Here is a 20,102-nt window from a genome sequence, read left to right on the forward strand (position 1 = left end):
ATATAATACTGGTTGTCATTTACTTAGTGCTCACCACATGCCAGGCCAACCCCTAAGCATGTTACATTTACTGAGGGATTTAACCGTCATCAGAACTCTCCGAAGTATGGACCATTTTACACCCAGGGGGACTGAGGTTCAGAGATGTTAAGCGGCTTGTCGGCACTTACACAGCCAGCAAGCGGTGGAGTTGGGACTCGTATCTGTACGGTTGGAGTCCAGAACCCAGGCTGGCTCTTCTTCATCACGGACAGTTGTTTCCCTTAGCAGGGAATGCTCTTTTAAAACACCATAGTAGCGGTAACATAATAGTCCATCATCGAATACATCATTTACCTAGCTGATTCTCAATTGTCGAGCATTTAGATGGTTTCCAGTTCTTGCTAGTTTAAACAATATTGCCCTGAGAATCTTTGTACAAACATCTTCTCTGAAAGGGAATAATTCCTTAGAATGAATTCCTAAGGGTAGAATTGCTACATATGCACATTTTAAAAGCATTTGATTCTCCCCACCAAATTACCATTCCAGAAATATCATGCCAGCACACACTCCTGCCAGCAGACTGTAGAATTGTCCTTTTCTCCATAGATAGCCTGGGTCTTACTGTTGCATCTTTTGATTTGGTGTAGCGCATAATAATGTATCACTGTAGCCAGGATTCGGGACGCCTGTGGTGATGTGGGGCGATTTTGTGAACATGAGCGTAGGAGCTAAGATTTGGGATGCTGAGCTCTGCTTTGTTGGGGCGAAGGGTGGATGCAAGGAGAGACAATGAGCGTGTCACTGGATGAGGCTGCGTGAGGTTTCCAAGGTGTCCCTGATACCCTAACATCCCCGTCCACAGACAGCGCAGGCCCCTGTGTCTTCCCTCTCCCCGCATTTCAGCTGTTCCACGAGCCACCTCTGTAAAGCCGGAGGAGGACAGTCACTGGAGCCAAAGAAACCTGCGCTCTCCCCTCTGCCATGCTTGGACTCATGAAGGGAGGGCTGGGGAAACTGCTATGGTGCCCTTACCCTCTGAGCACTTCCCAGGGGAATGCTGCTGGTGATAGAACCCATGGGAACGGCAATGACTGTCTTTCTTCAGGTTGACCTGGCTCCACTACTCACCATCTGGGTTTATTTGGGACAAGACACTTTATTCTTCTGAGTCTCAGTTTCTTCATCTGTAAAATGGGATTAATGTTCAGCCCCTCAGAGTTATACCATGGATAGAAAAGGAATCATGTATCTGACAACCCAGCATCCAGCAGGTACTTCACACCTACCCTGTACCTGGCATTGCAGACACCTGATTTCCTTTAGCACTTCTTTTCTGATAGTATTTGTGTTTGATGTTTGTAGTACCTGCATTCTTGTTTGGGTGGTTGCTTGGTCCCTTTCCAAAAGCAGTTAGGATGGAGTAGAACAGCATTATGAAGTTCTTGCCTCCAAGGCTGTTGTCTTGGAAAGTTTGTGCTCCAAGTGAGTTCTGGGAAGGGCCATATCAGTGGTGCAGTGAAGGGCAATGCAATCTCATTTTATTACCAGTGTGGAGCAATGGTGATGAGCTATCCAATATCCCAGCTCACTTGTGACTCTGTTTATGGTGCCCAGCCTTCCTCTAGCAAAGTAGGCTAATCATGTTCCCCCAAATGTTAGGGAGGCTGCTCTGAGCACTGGGGTCAGACAGCCCCGTGGTCTCAATCCCATTTCATTTGTAGCAGTGCACCAGCATGTGGGGTGGACTTGGGAGGAAGTGGACTTCAGGGATGGGCTTGGATTCTGTTTGCTAAGATGCTTCCTGGGAGACAAACTAGGAGTGGTCTGTCTACCTGCTGCTGTCCTGGCATCCTGAGATGCCAACTGGACATTTTCTATGACATTTTATGTGATGTCAAAGCTGTTCTTTCCTCCTTTCCCCAAAGTCCTCTTCTTTTATGTGTGAACCAAATGCCTTTTCTTTTCTTTTTTTTTTTAAGGAAAAGGAGAGAGTGAAATGAAGCCACGTGTTTAGATGCAGGCCAGAGATGTAAGGGAGACTTTCCCAGGTGTTTGAGTAGTGTCAGGGAGCCAGTGCCCTGGGAAACCGGAGAGCTCTGACAGACCTTTGTGCACTGTTGATGGGCAAAAGCGCCTTTAGGAGCCAAGAGCACACAAGGCAATGGAGATTGAATCTTGTACAGAGATCGGATCTGGTACCTATGTAGTGTGTGATAGCATAGATTGTGTAACAAGATGAAAGAAAATATTTTAATCAACTTGTCCTAAGAATCATCACTAATCCCACTCCATTATGTAATATTCCTGTTCATCTTTTGGCGTATTGCATTTCACATATATACAGAACAGTAATAATAGTGTATCCATCCCATTGTTTTCCACTAATTTACATATATAATATGTATATATTTCTATGTGTATATATATATATATATGTATATATACATTTCTATGTTTCTGCATAGTCTTTATAATTACTATTAGTTGCATTAAACCATATCGTATTAGTGAACCATAATTTATTAAATTATTTCCCTAAATTAAATATTTAAACTGTCCCATGCTTACTTTATAGTCAACATTAGATTTTAAATGCCTGTCATGTCATTAAGATACATAGATACATTTGGTTTACTTTTTAGGTTAAATTCTTAATTTGCTAGGGCAAAGGATAGGAGCAGTTTTAGACGTTCATGTTATGGATGCTGCGTTACTTTCCGAAATGTTGTGTCATTCTGTGATGCCTATGGCCACGAAGGATCACACCCACTTTGTCACAACCTCACTAACACTGGATATGACCAATTAAAAACAAACAAACTGTGGAAGTAGGAAATTATATTCCTAGACTATGTTAACTGTCAAACCTCCACTGTCTTAGATGAGCTAAAAATGCCTTCATAGCTCCTGGAAGTATCTTGGGCTGGTGTCCCAGGACTCCAGAGCCAGCTCAGAAGGGCTCCCTGGGTCACTGTGCCCACCTTCTGCATAGAGCCTTCTGCATAGAGCCAAAGGCTTGGGGAAGGCTTGGCTGAATCTACCAGCCTTGTCTCCAGCCTAACTTTCCAACAGCTGCATTCCAAGGCATTGATGCATAATAAGTCAATGATTAGAAGTTAGGAATACATTTAATATTATAAATGGGCCAGCCAGATCAAGGTAATTTAACTCATTAAAGAGGTGAAGTCCAGTATTTGTTCTTGTTTTGTTTTAACGCAGAACACAAATCTATGGTACCGCTTTCGTCTTTTAGACTTTATGAAATAAACATCAATAATCTATTTGTAAACAGTTCACTGCCTATTGCTTCTGATCTCACATAACATCCTCCTTAACTCCCCTCAGCCCCCTGGGAAGTAGGGAAAGGACAGGACTGGGAGACATAAGAAAGGATGAGTTGGTATGAACACTGGCAAAGTAGCCACTCTAGAGCTCTGTTGTGCCATTTAGCCAAAGCATTCCCAGTTTCCTGCAGGAAGGTGTCTGGGTTCACCCTTCTTTCTCTGTGAGGAGCAGCTAGTGGCACACAGTTGAGAAGAGGCTAGATTCCTGCCAATAGTCTGTCTTCCCAAGAGACTGGAAAACAATCCTCAGCAACAAGAAGTAGTTAATATAAATAGGAAATGACAGATGTCCCAAAGTGTGCGAGATCTCTGGCGTAGAGTTGAGGGGGTGGAGGGTAGAGGGAGAGGCGTAGAAGTGCCTTCTCAATGGAAGTAGAGACGAAGCAAGAGGCTGAGCTACAGAGGAAGGAGCTGAACCAAGAGCAGAATGGGAGGGATGCTCAGATTCAAGAAAGGCAGAGGATGAGCCTATGACAGGAGGAGAGAGAAAGACAGGAAATTCTTGGATCTCTTGGAGGCAGATTTTTGATGTATCTGGCACTCCCCACATATGGAGAAGCCAGAACTTTTGGGTAAGCAGCACAGAATAAGAAGGTGGACACATAATTATTAGGGGCTGCATGGAAAATTGGTTCTGATCCCATAAGGAAGAGTTATAACTGTGGGGAGGTTATGGGGCGTCCATTCTGCCTGCATCAAGAAGAGGGTCTATATAGAGGGGGTATAGCCATCGTGGATGGCATGTTTGGGCTTCTGATACTGGCATCCGAAGTGTTCCTGAGAATATGGTCCTACCTAAGAAGCTTTCTGTCTCATACAGGGACTGCGACATACCAGGAAGATTGGGGAGACATCTGTAAGGTCCAGGAAGTTGTACTGGAAACTGATGAACTTGGGAAGCCCAGGGAAGGTTTTGGTGGTGCATTTTACTCAGCATGAGGCTAAGAGAAGAGGACCCAGGAAGCCGTGGGATGCTGAGGAAGTGAGGAAGGGTTGTTGGGGATGGGAAGTATTTTATAAGGCTAGAGCCCCATTGCAGTTGCAGTTTCTGAGTTAGCCCACATGTAAGAGGTGGCACATCAGCCAGCCTCTCCAGGTCTTCCCTGTTCTGGCATCCTCAGGTAGGTTAGGGACCAGACACATGCTTCTTGAAGCAGACATAAGAACTATGGTAGTAAATGTAGTCCCTGTTTACAAATAGGGAGACTGAGTGTCTGGGGTCATTCAGCAGCTCAAGAAGGAGAACTTCTATTTTCTCCTCTTTTCCTGACTGCCTTCCCGGTTAGCAGGGATTTGCACCTGAGACATCGCCAGCATGCCTTCCATATGTTTTCTGCCTTCCCGGCTTAGGCAGCAGGACTATAAATGCAGCTTCCTTCATGGATCTGTGCTCACCTGTCACTTAGCCCAAGCTGGAGCCACAGACGCCTGTGGCTTGACGGATCCAAGTGCCCCGTTAAGTGGCCATGCCAGGCTTTTGTCAGAGCCGGTTTCCACTCGAGGCGGGCCAGCTTATTTCTTTCTCCTTCTTGGAACATCACTTGAAACGTAGGAACAAACTTGATCTTAATTCTTTCTTCAACATGACATGCCCTTTTGAAATTGTGCAAATAACAATGTCTGATTGTCATGTTGAATTCCAAGCACGGGTATGAAATGCTCCGGAGTCGGACAGAAGCCAAATATTAGGTCATAAGTCAACATTTTGCTGAGAAACTCGGTTACTAAGAGGTGGAAAATTTATATCTTTTCATGAGAAAACGTGTTTGCCAGCAGGAGAAAATTTCAAAACTGTTATCCTCCCATGTGGAGGGAGAGAGATGAGTGTAATTTTGCAACCTGGGTCAAAGCCCTTTAGGGACTCCTGAAATTGACTTGGCCAAGGAAAGAGGCTCCGAGGTAATATTTGGATTGTTCCCCGAGGTGAATATCAATGGGTGGTATGGTCTATGTCATTTCTTACAAGATCGTCGGGTAAAATTGTGTGAATGGCTAGGAGCGGTCTATTCCTGGCAGGGGGAAGCCATGCTCTACCCACAAAGCCTTCGGATGGAAAACTCCTGACGAGAAAATAAGCCAGCTTGGCCCCTGGGCACCTAGGGTCCCAAAAGAAGCAATATCACGATAAGCGTCATCTAAGCAGCTGTGGCCTCCGGAGATTCTCAGTGGACACAAAGACAACTGAATAAAGGCAGGAGAAGGGAATAACGCTCCTGCTGACAGTGCCACAAAGCTTGGCTTGTTGTTACCTGTGATGTTTCAGCCCTGCCACTGCCCCAGACTGGGGTCCTCCAGCATCTAGTGTGAGCTGTGGTAGGAGAGAAGAAAGCATGAGGTGTCTGTATGTTCACTGGAGAATTAAAACCAGGCTCTCGGCTGCATTAAGAACATCACGCTCTACTTTAAGCTGGCCGAGTGACAATGTCTAGTTTGCATCTCCTTCCAAAAATAAAAGCAGCTCACATTACTTGTGAGTGCCTAAACTCCAGGCCAAGTCAGGATTATGGCTCAGGATAGAACTGAATGTCTGCTATGGATGGGTGGGATGGAGTGGGACTTCAGCTGTGGCCACAGGCAAATTCGGATGGAACAATTTGCCACCATTGCATGGATATAGAAACACTGACACCAGAAGCCTCCTCCATGTAGATGCATGTGCGTGTGTTTGTGCATATGTGTGCATATATATCTGTGTGCATATAAATGTGTGTACGCTTATGTATGTGCGTGTGTGTTTGTGCGTGCGCACTCCTGTGTGGGCAGTGAAAGGGAAGTGGCAGAATCCTGGCTTGGCACCGTAACAGTCAGGACCCTGTCCTTAATGGCTTCTTCCCCAGGCATAGCAAGTTCATGACTTAGATATTAAGTCGCAGCCACTCAGGGGCACTGATCCTAGGGCCGTCTCCCATGTTCGCCTCAAGCAAGGCTCAGTCAAGTTCTAAGTAGAAATATTAAATGGATACTATTATGCATCCCCCTAAATCTCCGGTCAGAAAATCTCCATTCCCTGAGGTCAGACTTTCTGCACTCTCCAAGGTGAGCTCACTGCTCTGAGAAACAGGTCCATGCCACTGTGACCAGGAGGCTAGCTCAGAGGCCACGTACAGCTCATCTTGCCCGCCTCTCTGTGAGATGCGCAGCACTCGGGCCTGCTAGATGCATCATCACGTCCTTCTATGTCTAACCACAGTGAGTGGCATCAACCAGGGGTGGAACCTGCAGACCAGAGAATAGGAGAGTGTGCTGTGCTGGCTCGTTGGGCAGGAGGACCATTTAGAAGGGTCCCTCAAATCCCACCACTGAGAGGCCTCACTGCTCGAAAATAATACGGGAGGCCAGGTCTGCCTGACTTCATGGTGATTTTGGTGTTTCAGGCAAAGAAGGGGAACTACGCCTTTCTGTGGGATGTGGCCGTGGTGGAGTACGCAGCCCTGACAGATGACGACTGCTCCGTGACTGTCACTGGCAACAGCGTTAGCAGCAAGGGCTATGGGATCGCCCTGCAGCACGGCAGCCCCTACAGGGACCTCTTCTCTCAGAGGTAGGCTCGGTCAGTGAGAACACGCTGGCAGCCCCCATGCTCCAGTTGGGGTTTAACCAGACTTCGGGAGATGAGAGCCAACACAAACTTGTTTATTCATCACATTTTCCTCAGTGCCGACTATGTACCAGCACATGCTGCTCTCCACCCCTGTCCGCAACTAGTCCTGTGCCAGGTCCTGGGATAAAAAAGAGGAAGTATGTGTAACCTTCCCATGAAGCTGCATAGTCTCAGTGGGAGCTGTGATGTGAGTAGGCGATGTCAGCACAGGGCAGTCAGTGAGACAGAGAGGATATTCTGGGGGTGGAGGAGGACAAAGAAGTGCATCTGACCAGACCCAGAAGACCAGGGAGGACTTCCCAGAGGAGGTGACACCTGAGGCCTGAAGGTAGAGTAGGAGTTAGCCAGACGGGCCTAGTAATTTAAAATTAAATGAGAGATTAACTGGATCTGGGAAGGGCCCAATAATAACTTCTTAAGATAAATGCAGGGTGGAAAGAGTCAGTGTGGAGATGTGAAAAACTGGGGCCAGAGAAGCAGATTGACTCCACATTCACCTGCACAGGGGCTGAGGGAGCAGATGCTGTCTGCTGGGGCAGGACAGGGACCTGGCCCTCACTGCCCACCTCCCCATCTTTTCCGGATCAGCTCCTGGTAATTGATACTAACAATGGGGCGTGTTGGGGGAGAGTGGGGGGAAACACTGTGTAGACAGGAGTGTTCTGGCCTAAGCAAAGGTACGTGGACCCTGTCCACCAGAAATGAATATGTGTGTCTAGTTTGCATTGGCCTCTTTAGCTTCCCAGGTGATTTTCTGGTGCACGTCCATCCTTTGAACTTGATCTTCTCTGGACTCCTGGGCATGACTGAGTTTCCAAGTGCTCAGTCTGGACACCTGGTCGGCCTCCTTGACGAAGATAATCTCTCATCATCCCACCCCCATTTCTCGCTTCCCCACGGGAACTTACCTTAGCCCTTGACCAGGTTACCTGGCCTCACAGAGAGGGTGGAGGTGAACAGCATGGGTGAGCTCAGTGGCCTTTTCCCAGCAGCCAGCCTGCTAACAGGGGCTCGTGTCCCCAGTGATGTCTAAGCCCACCACTCACACATGTCTGTGGGGTGACATCCTGGTGGGTGAAGGAGCAGAACTAGAGCTCTGCCTTGGTCCACCAGAATCCACACTGTGGCAGAAGCGGCCAGGTGAAAAGGCCGGCATGGCGCTGGGGCTCAGGGGCAGCGCCCTGTTACCTGATGAACACGTGTTTTCCAGCACTGAGGAGCAGCCACTTGGAGGGGTGAGAATTGTTAAAGCTCATTCGTTTCACATCCTGAAGCTCAGAGAGGGTAATGTGCGCTGAGGGCAGCTCAGCCAGCTACTGGCAGAGTTGAGAGGAGAAGGCAGGTCCCCTGAGCCCCAGTGCTGTGCCCGTGTTGCTATCGGATCTCTGAGCCCTACCACCTCCCTCCTCCCGCCTCCCGGATGTTGATCGGGCTCTTCTGATCACGAGCACCTGAGCCTAAACCCCATCAGGGAGAGGCCTAGGAAGAGGGCCTGCAGCCCATTCATTCAGTAGCTTGTTTGCAAAACTGGGAAAAGGGGTAGAACTAATTAAGTTCAATGAGGCTGTGGGGTTTTCTGTAGAATTTAATCAAGTATACATTCCATGCCTCCCTTTGCTCCCTGGAGCAGAGATGGATGACACAAGAGAAGGAGGAGTAGTGATTTATCAATTGCTGGGATTAAAGGCATGAAGAAGGGATGGCTTCTCTCCAGGGTATATAAGACAGTGGTGTTCTTGAGGTTTACCCTACTTGGTTTTTCTGAGACAGGATGCTCAGGGCGTTCCCCAGGCCATCAGCCTGTGAGCACCTCTCTCACAGGTTGGTAACAGATGGTAAGGGAGCTTGTGGGACCAACGCAGCAGCATCAGCACCACCAAGACAGCTAATGTGTCCCAACACGGCGCTCACAGAAGCACAGGGTCCCCAGTGTGGAAAGCTTAGAGTCCCCGTGCACTCCAACTGCTCAGAGATCCCCTGAAAGTCTGCTGAAGTGAACACTGACACACTGGAGACAGGAGAGAGCCTGGTTCTTGGCTGGATCTTTCAACAAACATGAATGAAAGTGGCTAGTCCAGTTTCTGTGTTATTCTGGCAGGAAGTGATTAATTACCCTTTGCTTTCATCAGAAGGCCACATGCTCTATGACTGTAGGTAAATGTCCCCGGTAGGCTGTGCTGGCCTCCTGAAGTATTGTCATTGGTGTCTATGTTTTAGCCTTTCCTGGGCTGGAAGCGTCCCCACCTCCCCTGTCTGGACACATGGGTACCTACGTGGGGGGAACACTCAAGGCTTCAGGTTTCCAACCCTCTGCCGCCAGCGGTTCTTTAAGAGGCTCCATGCAGAACTGTGGGCTGCCCCTAACTGGGTCATGCCTGAGAGGAGGAAGGGGGCAGGTCCAGGAAGCAATGCCCCATGCCATTGACAGAAAAAGAATCCTATGTAAATAGCAGATCCCAGTCTTATCTGGAACTGCTGTAGCCTTCCTTCCCTGAGTCCCAGGAACTCAAGTTATTTCCTTGAATACAGATATGTTCCCTTGCTTTGGCAGAGGACTGGGTCTTTAGGCTACAGCTTACGTGTGTGTGTGGGACTGCGGTTGAGTGCCATAGCCCTTTTATGGACCATGGCGTGCAGAGTAGGCATTCAGCAAATGTTTAGCAACTTAATAGCCACCTACTATGTAGCAGCCTCCACGACTATTGACTAAAGGAAAGCACCTGCAATTATATCTGTCTGGAAAATAGAACAACTGGCTTCAGGAAGTGGCTATTATCATTCTGGCTTACTCATAGGCGGGAGTAGAGATGATTATGGTGTGCATGAGTTTAGCCTCGTTCCGGGAGTCATTTTGTGCCCGTGACTTGTTTTATCTTCCCTCTGTTGCTTACATATTTAAATTTTCTTTTGGATTGGCTTGTTTGTTTTTATTTTATTCTGTGTTTTCCTGTAAATTGCCTTACAGTCTTCCTGGAATAATATTGGGCATAAAAATGCATACAATTACAAGGAGCAGGAAGAAGGGAAGCGTCAGCAAAATGAAGCCTCCTGCAGTGAATGAGCGCAAGAGTGGGAATCCGGCCCTCTGGCCCCGCTCTTGTTGGAGTCTCACCATCCCCTAGGCTGGAGGTGACTCTCAGAGAGGAGGCTGACTGCACTTAGCAGCTTGGTGTTCTGGAGAGAGCATGGCCTCCCGGGTCAGCGTGACCCAGCCCTGAAGAGCAGCTATGTCACTTGCTAATTGCAACTGGTGGCAAGCCATCTAGATTCTGAGCCTCAGGTCTTCGATCTGTAAACATAAGAACTACTTCGCAGGCTCTTGTGAGGATTAAAACAATGTAAAATGATCAGTCCTTACTGTGTCCTCAATAAAAGGCAGCTTGTGTCAACATTGGATGGATAGGGCTGCTGGTCAGTATGGTGCCAGAGGGTGGTACCATACTGACCCGCTTTATGGAGCTCTTCTTGCTTGCTAGCTCTTGAGCTGAGTGGTCCCATGTGTTCCCGCTTTTCATCTGGTTGTGATAATTCTGTGAGGTAGGTGCTTTTGTTACCGACCTGGGTCCTTGGACTCTTGAATCAATAGAAGTTGATAAGAGGCCAGACAAGGAACTCAGGCAAGGCTTTACTGGGACTCGTGCTATAGCAGGAGGGAGCAAAAACAAGACAAAGGTCCCTTGCTCACTCCCCAAGGGTGGGGAGGGGGGCAAGCTTGTATCTTAAATGGGGTAAGGGTGGGGGCGGATGGGTGGGTCTGGCTGGAGGGCTGGCCTAGGTGGTCTGCCCACCCCTGTGGTGGTGCTGTGTGCAGGGATCGTGTGCAGTACCCTGCTTTTGCTCCCTGAAACTTAGAAGCAGCAGTTGGTTTGTGGCCCTTTTGTATCTTACTCTTCATAACGGCCCCGACTGCACATGCATGCAGTTATTTTCAGTCCGTTACAGTTTCTTTGTGTTCTGTTGCTCCAGCAGACATTTGTCCAGTTACAAGTACAAGCACTCCGGTAAAGGGTCCCAGGTCCCAGCCTTTCTCACTTTTGTTATGATCTCCGACTTCAGTGATACAAAAGCTAAAGTTGAGAGGTTTCCTGACATGGCTAGTGTGATGGCAGAGTCTGGGTTTGACTGGTGTCCATCAGAGCAGAATCTGTGGCAATAAATTTAAAACTCTGCTGCTTCTCCATGGTGAGCCAGTAGCCCAACCACGAGTCCTCTTGAAGGCCCTGACGTCCTGCATACCTAGCCCTGGGCTTCCCGTAACTGCCAGGAGGCCCAGCCTGCTCGGAACTGCCAGTAGACACGTACGTACCGGCCACTCAGCATGAGCCAGTGGACGTACAGACATGCAGCTTCCCTAATACGTCCAGAGCCACTTGGAGGTAGTGGGACCCTGCAGCTGCCCAGTTAATCATGGCATGTGCCACAGAAGAGACCTATGGCATACCAAGTGCGACCCCAAATGCCTGTGTAAATCATGCCTTTATCTCAATGACCAAGCTGAATTCTAAGTCTTTTGTGCTGACTTGTGCCCTAGCCACTTAGCCGACATTATCTCATTATCTCACCACAGCCACTTTAGTTCAGGTTAGTTTTCGTGATTCAGTTCATACATTCGTACATTATCGATGCAACAAATATCCATTGATGGCTCAAGTTGTGCCGGCCACTGTGCTTGCTCAGGGGCAGCCATGGAGATCCAAAGGATCTACTCAGCTCGCGGTAATCATGGGTCAATCTTGCAATGATGAGGAAGCCAGGCTTAGTAGGGGCGAGTCACTTGTCCAAGGACACCCAGCTGGGATTGGTGCAGATTCTTTGCACAGAGCCAGGCTGTACCCAGCCGGCGAGATGCCACACTACACTGGCCCCTAGGTGCTGACAGGGCAGGGCACCCCCTCTGGGCTGTCTCCCTCCCTCTCCACAGTCACAGCCCATGATTGCTAACTGAGCTCAGCTTCAGCCTGTGGTCACAGCTGGCCTGCAATTCAGGTCCAGGGCAGAGTCTGCTCAAGTGGCCAGTTGGCCATGAGCTTCTCCTGACCATCAAGAACCACTGCTCTTGAACTGTGCATACCCAGAGGGCTCAGAGAGGCCACCGAGGGTGTTGTCACCTGAATAGATGACCATGGACCAGGCCAAAAGTGTCTGGCCTCCACAAATAAAAAAGCTTCGGTGTGAGGAGCCCGGGGGCTGCCAGCTACCACGGGCTCCCTGTCCAGACCCCTGGATTATAGAAAGAGTCCATGAAATACTACAACAAAGGAGAACTGCCATCCAGACACCGACCTGGAGAATACGGGGGCAGGGGGCGTTGCCGCACCTCTGTGAGAAGGATAAACGCCAGGCTCCCCTCATACCTTCTCAGAGCCCACATTCTTGGCTCTGCCTGTTTCATTCACTTCAACTCACATCCTCCTCCTCACCCACCGTCTATAGCCTCACCTGCCACATTTTAGCTTCTCATACACTCACCCTAGACAAGACTTCCAACCATGGTTCTAGTCTCAGGAAGGCTCTTCCTCTTCCCTGTGGAATGCCATCCTTGCCAACCACAAAATGACCTTGGCAAGATATGTCACCTCTCTGTGCCTCAGTATCCTTCTCTATAAAAATGCGACCATGGACGTAGCCTTTCCAAAGGGTTGACATGAGAATTAAACACTGTCAAGCACTTAGGCAGTTTCCTGGCACACAGGTATGCTAAACCCCTGTGAGCTATTTTATGCTTACCTTTCACCTCCTTGATGAAGTCTCCCCTCACCCTCCAGTCCAGGCCACCCTCCCAATGGGTGCCTTTCTTAGCACTTCTACTTTCATTTCTTTGTATTGATCACAGCTTCTGACTCCACGTTGATTGCTCTAATTGTTTCAGTGTCCGGGTAAGTATCTCTAGACCAGCACTTCCCCAGCCTTTTTGGCATCAGGGACCAGTTTCATGGAAGACAAGTTTTCCGTGGACCAGGGTCGGCGGGGATGGTTTCAGGATGATTCAAGCGCATTACTTATTGTGCACTTTATTTCTATTATTATTACATTGTAATATATAATGAAATAATTACACGACTCACCATAATGCTGACAGGAGGCAGAGCTCAGGCGGTAATGCGAGCGATGGGGAGCGGCTGTAAATACAGAGGAAGCTTCACTCACTCACCCGCCACTAACCTCCAACTGTGGGGCCGGGTTCCTAACAGGCCACAGACCACTACTGGTCCATGGCCCAGGGGTTGGGGACCCCTGCTCTGGACCATACTTGCAGCAGTGTTGAACAGCATACTTGGCACAGTGCAGATGCTCCTCAAATCAATGAACGAATGAATGATTTGATGAATCCTAGTGGGAGAGACTTAGGATATAGTTATTGACATTTGAAAGAAAGCCTTTCTGTGGGTCCACAGTCTGAGTGATTGCATCATGCATTTCTGTATTTCCTGATTTTATCCTCAGAGCTTGCCCCAGGATCCCATGTCAAGGGTCCTTATGTACTTTGCTGTTGGACTTCGTCCATGGGCAGTGGGACAGGGTGGGAGAGGACATCAAGGCTTTGAGGAGGAAAGTGACAAAATCTGAGGAGTGTTTTGAGAAGGGTGCTTTGCCTGCAGAGTGGAGAGTGGATTCGGAAGGAAAAGCTGAGGCAGAGAGCCACTATGATGGTTCAGCATTGTTTGTGGAGGGGCCGGCATGGGGGGGAAGGGGCCAGGGCCCCCATGGCTGTGTCAGTGAGGCCAGGGCTGTGGCTCATGTGGATTGTATCTTGCAGGATCCTGGAGCTTCAGGACACTGGGGACCTGGATGTGCTCAAGCAGAAGTGGTGGCCGCACACGGGCCGCTGTGACCTTACCAGCCATGCCAGCGCCCAGGCGGATGGCAAGTCCCTCAAGCTGCACAGCTTTGCCGGGGTCTTCTGCATCTTGGCCATTGGCCTCCTCCTCGCCTGCCTGGTGGCCGCCCTGGAGTTATGGTGGAACAGCAACCGGTGCCACCAGGAGACCCCCAAAGAGGTCCGTGCCCTGGGCCCTACTTCTCCTTTTTGCAGCCTAGAGGCAGGAGAGTCCCACTGGGCCACTCGGCGGGCGGTTTTCTTCCAGTTGGTATTTACCCAAGCCACTTGTCTGGAGACAGCAGTGTTTTATAGGGGGGATGGTATCATTGTTTTATTTTGCCTTGAAAGCCAGATAACAAATGTAAGGAATGTTTTCACGCTCGAGCAAGTGCCAAGGCGCCAGCAATGGCCACTAAAGTCGTGTATTTATCTATAGAGCGGGTACAGCATGAACAGCGCCTTCCCTACCCTGCCCCGCCCATGTGCCTCCACCCTGACCTGGAGAGACCAGCTGTAGGGTAAGAGAGGAAACCGCATTCCTTCCTGGTTCTCTTTGGTTCATCAAGGGTCATGGGCCCTGCTCCCCCAGCATGGGAGGGAGGACCGGCCCCCGCCCCCCATCATCCATTCTCCCTCTCTTCCTCCTCCTTGCAGGGCCCAGCCTTGCCCACGTCCCTCCAGGCACACCCAGCACAGGGACCACTGGGGCTCTGTTCTGACTCTAGGTTCTGGGCACATGTCCTTCCCGTGGGTACCAACTACAAGCTGATTCTGCCCTCCACACTTCCTGCTCTTTGGATTTTGCTCATCTTCAAGATCGATTTTTTTTTTCTTGTCTGTAGAGTCTTCACGAAGTTCTCCTGGAGCCAGTGCCTCTAGGGAAGGGTGGCGAGGAGCGTCATTTGGTAATGATGCTCTCCTGGTCGAAACCTGCACACAGGCACTGTAGCACAAGCCCAGCCACTCCACTGCAGGGCTGTCACTACCTGATACATATACCTCAGCTAATTCTTGAGTCATAGCTCCACTTAAAGATTATGTTGATAGGGCTTCCCTGGTGGTGCAGTGGTTGGGAGTCCGCCTGCCGATGCAGGGGACGCGGGTTCGTGCCCTGGTCCGGGAAGATCCCACATGCCGCGGAGCGGCTGGGCCCGTGGGCCATGGCCGCTGGGCCTGTGCGTCCGGAGCCTGTGCTCTGCAACGGGAGAGGCCACAACGGTGAGAGGCCCGTGTACCGCAAAAAAAAAAAAAGATTATGTTGATACAAACAGGGGTAAATTTCAAACAAGAAGCACTAAAGTAACCAGAACCAGCATTCAAAGAGGCAGCATCACCATGGCCAACATCTCTGCAGCCTAGAAAGGCTGGCTGACCACAGCCCCATACATCAGTCTGTAACAGAGCCCCTGACATGACTGGGAGTGAGGACAGACCCTCCGTTCATACCAGGCAGTGAGCTCTCTGTCATCACGCTTAGATTTTGCTGGAAAGAGCTTGCTGTTTGACTCAACATGTCTGAAATGTTCTGAGGACCTCGATCTTCCTCTCATGCTATCTGCATACCTTCATGTAAGGCCATGCAAGGCCGGAGTCTCCCACAGACTCAGGGGTCTCCTGTCACCCCTGGGCCATATGAGAGGAGGAAGGAAGAGATTTGAGGAAAACCCACTGACAGGAACAGTTAATGGTCCTGTCCCAAGCTTCTTTTTTATTTTTTTTAACATCTTTATTGGAGTATAATTGCTTTACAATGGTGTGTTAGTTTCTGCTTTATAACAAAGTGAATCAGTTGTACATATACATATGTCCCCATATCTCTTACCCCTTGCATCTCCCTCCCTCCCACCCTCCCTATCCCACCCCTCCAGGCAGTCATAAAGCACCCAGCTGATCTCCCTGTGATATGCGGCTGCTTCCCACTAGCTATCTGTTTTACATTTGGTAGTGTATATATGTCCATGCCACTCTCTCACTTTGTCACAGCTTACCCTTCCCCCTCCCCGTATCCTCAAGTCCATTCTCTAGTTGGTCTGCGTCTTTATTCACGTCTTGCTCCTAGGTTCTTCTGACGATTTTCTTTTCTTCTCTTTTTTTTAGATTCCACATATATGTGTCAATATACGATATTTGTTTTTCTCTGACTTACTTCACTCTGTATGACAGTCTCTAGGTCCATCCACCTCACTACAAATAACTCAGTTTCGTTCCTTTTTATGGTTGAGTAATATTCCATTGTATACGTATGCCACACCTTCTTTATCCATTCATCTGTCGATGGACACTTAGGTTGCTTCCATGTCCTGGCTATTGTAAATAGAGCTGCAATGAACATTTTGGTACATGACTCTTCTTGAATTATGGTTTTCTCAGGGTGTATGCCCAGTAGTGGGATTTCTGGGTCGTATGGTAGTGCTATTTTTAGTTTTTTAAGGAGCCTCCATACTGTTCTCCTTAGTGGCTGTATCAATTTACATTCCCACCAGCAGTGCAAGAGGGTTCCCTTTTCTCCACACCTTCTCCAGCATTTGTTGTTTGCAGATTTTCTGATGATGCCCATTCTAACTGGTGTGAGGTGATACCTCATTGTAGTTTTGATTTGCATTTCTCTAATGATTAGTGATATTGACCAGCTTTTCATGTGCCTCTTGGCCATCTGTATGTCTTCTTTGGAGAAATGTCTATTTAGGTCTTCTGCCCATTTTTGGATTGGGTTGTTTGTTTTTTTGATATTGAGCTGCATGAGTTGCTTGTATGTTTTGGAGATTAATCCTTTGTCAGTTGCTTCATTTGCAAATATTTTCTCCCATTCTGAGGGTTGTCTTTCGGTCTTGTTTATGGTTTCCTTTGCTGTGCAAAAGCTTTGAAGTTTCATTAGGTCCCATTTGTTTATTTTTGTTTTTATTTCCATTTCTCTAGGAGGTGGGTCTTGCTGTGATTTATGTCATAGAGTGTTCTGCCTGTTTTCCTCTAAGAGTTTGATGGTGTCTGGCTTTACATTTAGGTCTTTAATCCATTTTGAGTTTATTTTTGTGTATGGTGTTAGGGAGTGTTCTAATTTCATTCTTTTACGTGTAGCTGTCCACTTTTCCCAGCACCACTTATTGAAGAGGCTGTCTTTTCTACACTGTATATTCTTGCCTCCTTTATCAAAGATAAGGTGACCATATGTGCTTGGGTTTATCTCTGGGCCTTCTATCCTGTTCCTTTGATCTATATTTCTGTTTTTGTGCCAGTACCATACTGTCTTGATTACTGTAGCTTTGTAGTATAGTCTGAAGTCAGGGAGCCTGATTCCTCCAGCTCCGTTTTTCTTTCTCATGATTGCCAAGCTTCTTTTGCTACTGGAAAACCTTCAATGAAGTTTACAGCAAATGTCCCTCTATACAAATGTCCCTTTGATTAGGGGAGGAGGACAGCTTTTCCAGCTGGGTGAGCATTGCAATGTCATGGAGGCATCACTCTGGGCTGCTGTGAGCAGTGTGGAGACCAGACGACACAGGCTCAGACCCAGAATGTCCCTTGTGAGTCCATCCTTGTTGCTTCTAGTCACTGTCACTTCACATCCCCTGGTTCAGTATCTAGTGCCAGATCCAGCCTGGACAGCAGAATGAATTGTCAAAGGGGCTGTGTGTGTGAGAGAGAGAGGTGGGGGGGGATCACTGGAGAGGCATAGAAGACAGAGGCAAAAAGAGAGAAAGACCAGGAGACCAAGGGATGACCTCCCTGAGAGGAACAGCTCCGTTCTTGCCTGGAAAGCCTCCTAGCTTCCTTTCTGGCTTCTACATAAGCCCAGGATCTCAGGCACAAGAGAATGAAATACAGTATTCCTGCTTAGAAAATGTGGAACTTTCTGCCTGGGGATGCCAGCATGCTTCTGGATAGGAATGAGAGTTGATGTAGAGGCGGGTTGAATAAAACACAGTGGCTGCCTTTCCTCTAGCCATTTTGGGTGTTACATGGTAAAAGGAAGAACTGTTCCATCTTTTTCCTGTTTTTATAGGTTTCTGCTTTTCAAATGAAATTTCTCCCTTCCTTTCCTCATTTCTTTAGTAAGTATCCCTGTAAGGACATAGTTCCTGGCTTTAGGGGGCTTAGCTCTACATGGGCTGACATGGCAGAGAGGGCAGACATGGCAGAGAGGTCAGCCAAGCGGTCTCCGTCATCCGTTGATCAGGGCCACCCTGGAATGAGCCACAGTTTCCATCAAGGGCTCAAGGGCACCCAGCCCAGCCAGGGCATGGTTGGGTCACAGAGGGTAGGGATACTGGTTAGTGAAGAGTTCCTGGGGCTTGGGCTTGTTGGAATTGAGTGTTGAAGGATTGGTACTAATCCTCGAGCTGGAGGAGATTGGAGCTTGCTTTGGGGCAGGGTGACCAGCACAGGACAGACAAAGTCGTCACGCCTCCTGGAGCTCTGGGGCATCAGCAAGGAGATGGGAGTAGAGGAGGCTGGAGTGCAAAGCAGGGACTTGCTCTGAAGGACTTAGATGCCAGACCAAGGGGTTTATACCTCATCACATAGGGAATAGGAGCCAGGAAAGGGGTTGAAACAACAGATTTTAGAAGCATATATTGAAAACTTTGACAAATAATGATGGTATTTAATCCAGAACCGCTTTGTATTACTGGTTGCCTGTATTTTATGGAGCAGCATTTGCAATTAGGTGAGAGTGTCTGCTTGAGCTGAGAATGCTTCACTTTGGGGCATTGGCTGTATTTCTTAAGAGCCAGAAACCTGTCTTTGGGTGGAGTCCTAAGTCGTATTTAACAGCTTATGCTGCGACATCGTCAGAGTTTAGACACCTACTTCGGGAAGAGTAGTAAAGTGCATTCAACCTCTTAATATTCACATGGATTTGAGGTCATATTTTTTCTAAGGAATCAGACGATTATGTAGTTAACCAATGCAGGTGAGTGCATCCTGCTCCGCAGTTGCAGTAAAGAGCCACCCTCTAGATTTATGGGGAAAGTGGAGCCGTTGCTCTGAGAATAAAATATTCATGAAATAAAGATGAGAACTGCACAAATGGGAGATGACATGAGAAGTGAGGGATGAATCATTTGTCACTAGGCTGGGAGCTTGGAATTCTTGTTGCTTCCTGCCTTGCCTTCCCCCAGTCTCTGCTTCCTCTGTCAGGGGCTGACAGAGGCCAGGGTGGCCAGGCAGCAGGGGTGAAGCAGCAGCCAAGCCCCTCTTTTCTGTCCAGTGGTCCAGCTTCCGTCTGCAAACGCCCACAACACACTCCTGTGCTCCATGGGAGATTTGTTGCTAAGGACACTCCCCTCAAATGTACACCTTTCCCTGCCTCCATCCTCCAGTGCTTCTTCGACTCCATGTAGAGGCTTTCTCTCCTGCACCTTTGCCCTCTTCATTTATGCTAACCCCACAGTGTCACTCTGAGGTTCAACAAGGGACAGTGTGTAAATTGCCTTAAGTAGCAGCTGACCCATGGGAACGGTTTTGTTGAATGGTGGCCAAGGGGCTGCTCCCTCCCAAGGACCTTGTGATGGGCAGAAAGGGCTGCAGGAAGAGGAGTCACATCTTAGGACACCTTCTCTGTGCCAGGAAAACTACATGTTATCTTCTTTTCGTTTCTTAAAACGTAAAATATTTATTATTTCAGAGTTTGGGTCAGAAATGGAAGCATAGCTTAGCTGGGTCTTCTGTCTCAAGGTCTCTCACAAACACGTAATCAAGTTATTGACCAGGGTTGGGGTCTCATCTGAAGGCTATACTGGGGACAGATCCACTTCCAAGCTCACTCACATGGTTGTTTTTGTGGTCAGGATTCGTTTCCTTATGGGCCATTGGGCTGAAGGCCTCATGTCCTCACTGGCTGTTTGCCAGAGGCCTTCATTGACATCTTTGCACATGGGCCTCTCCATAGGCCAGCTCACAACATGGCAGCTGGTCTGGTCATTGTCATTGTCATAGTCATCACCACCACCACTGTTGTTGCTTCTCAGATGGGGAGAGATTAAGAAGCCTTCCCAAGGGGGCTTCCCTGGTGGCGCAGTGGTTGAGAGTCCACCTGCCGATGCAGGGGATATGGGTTTGTGCCCCGGTCCGGGAAGATCCCACATGCCGCGGAGCGGCTAGGCCCATGAGCCATGGCCGCTGAGCCTGCGCGTCTGGAGCCTGTGCCCCGCAACGGGAGAGGCCACAACAGTGAGAGGCCCGCGTACGGCAAAAAAAAAAAGAAGAAGCCTTCCCAAACCAGGCCTGGACTCTGCCTCTGCAGCACTGTTAGAAATATGGATTCCCAAGCCCCACCCCATGGATTCAGAGCTGAACCTGGGCCTTTTTTTGTTTTTTCCAAGGCCACCACATGATTCTCAGGTTCCCATGTTAT

At 48.7% G+C, this 20,102-nt stretch overlaps 1 protein-coding gene across 2 annotated transcripts in view; it reads left to right on the top strand.

Moving 5' to 3' along the window:
- The window catches only part of GRID1 (glutamate ionotropic receptor delta type subunit 1), a 670,781-nt gene that overhangs the window by 637,828 nt on the left and 12,851 nt on the right, over window positions 1–20,102 (top strand). Inside the window, exons 14-16 of one of the 2 annotated variants that reach the window (XM_065894104.1) lie at window positions 6,704–6,870; window positions 13,688–13,928; window positions 14,187–14,267. In XM_065894104.1, coding sequence (XP_065750176.1) covers window positions 6,704–6,870; window positions 13,688–13,928; window positions 14,187–14,267 — 489 coding nt within the window. Of the gene's footprint in view, window positions 1–6,703; window positions 6,871–13,687; window positions 13,929–14,186; window positions 14,268–20,102 lie in introns of those variants that run through there. The other variant, XM_065894102.1, reaches the window with a different exon arrangement.

Source organism: Phocoena phocoena, chromosome 16 (assembly GCF_963924675.1).
Source record: "Phocoena phocoena chromosome 16, mPhoPho1.1, whole genome shotgun sequence".
NCBI lineage: Eukaryota > Metazoa > Chordata > Mammalia > Artiodactyla > Phocoenidae > Phocoena > Phocoena phocoena.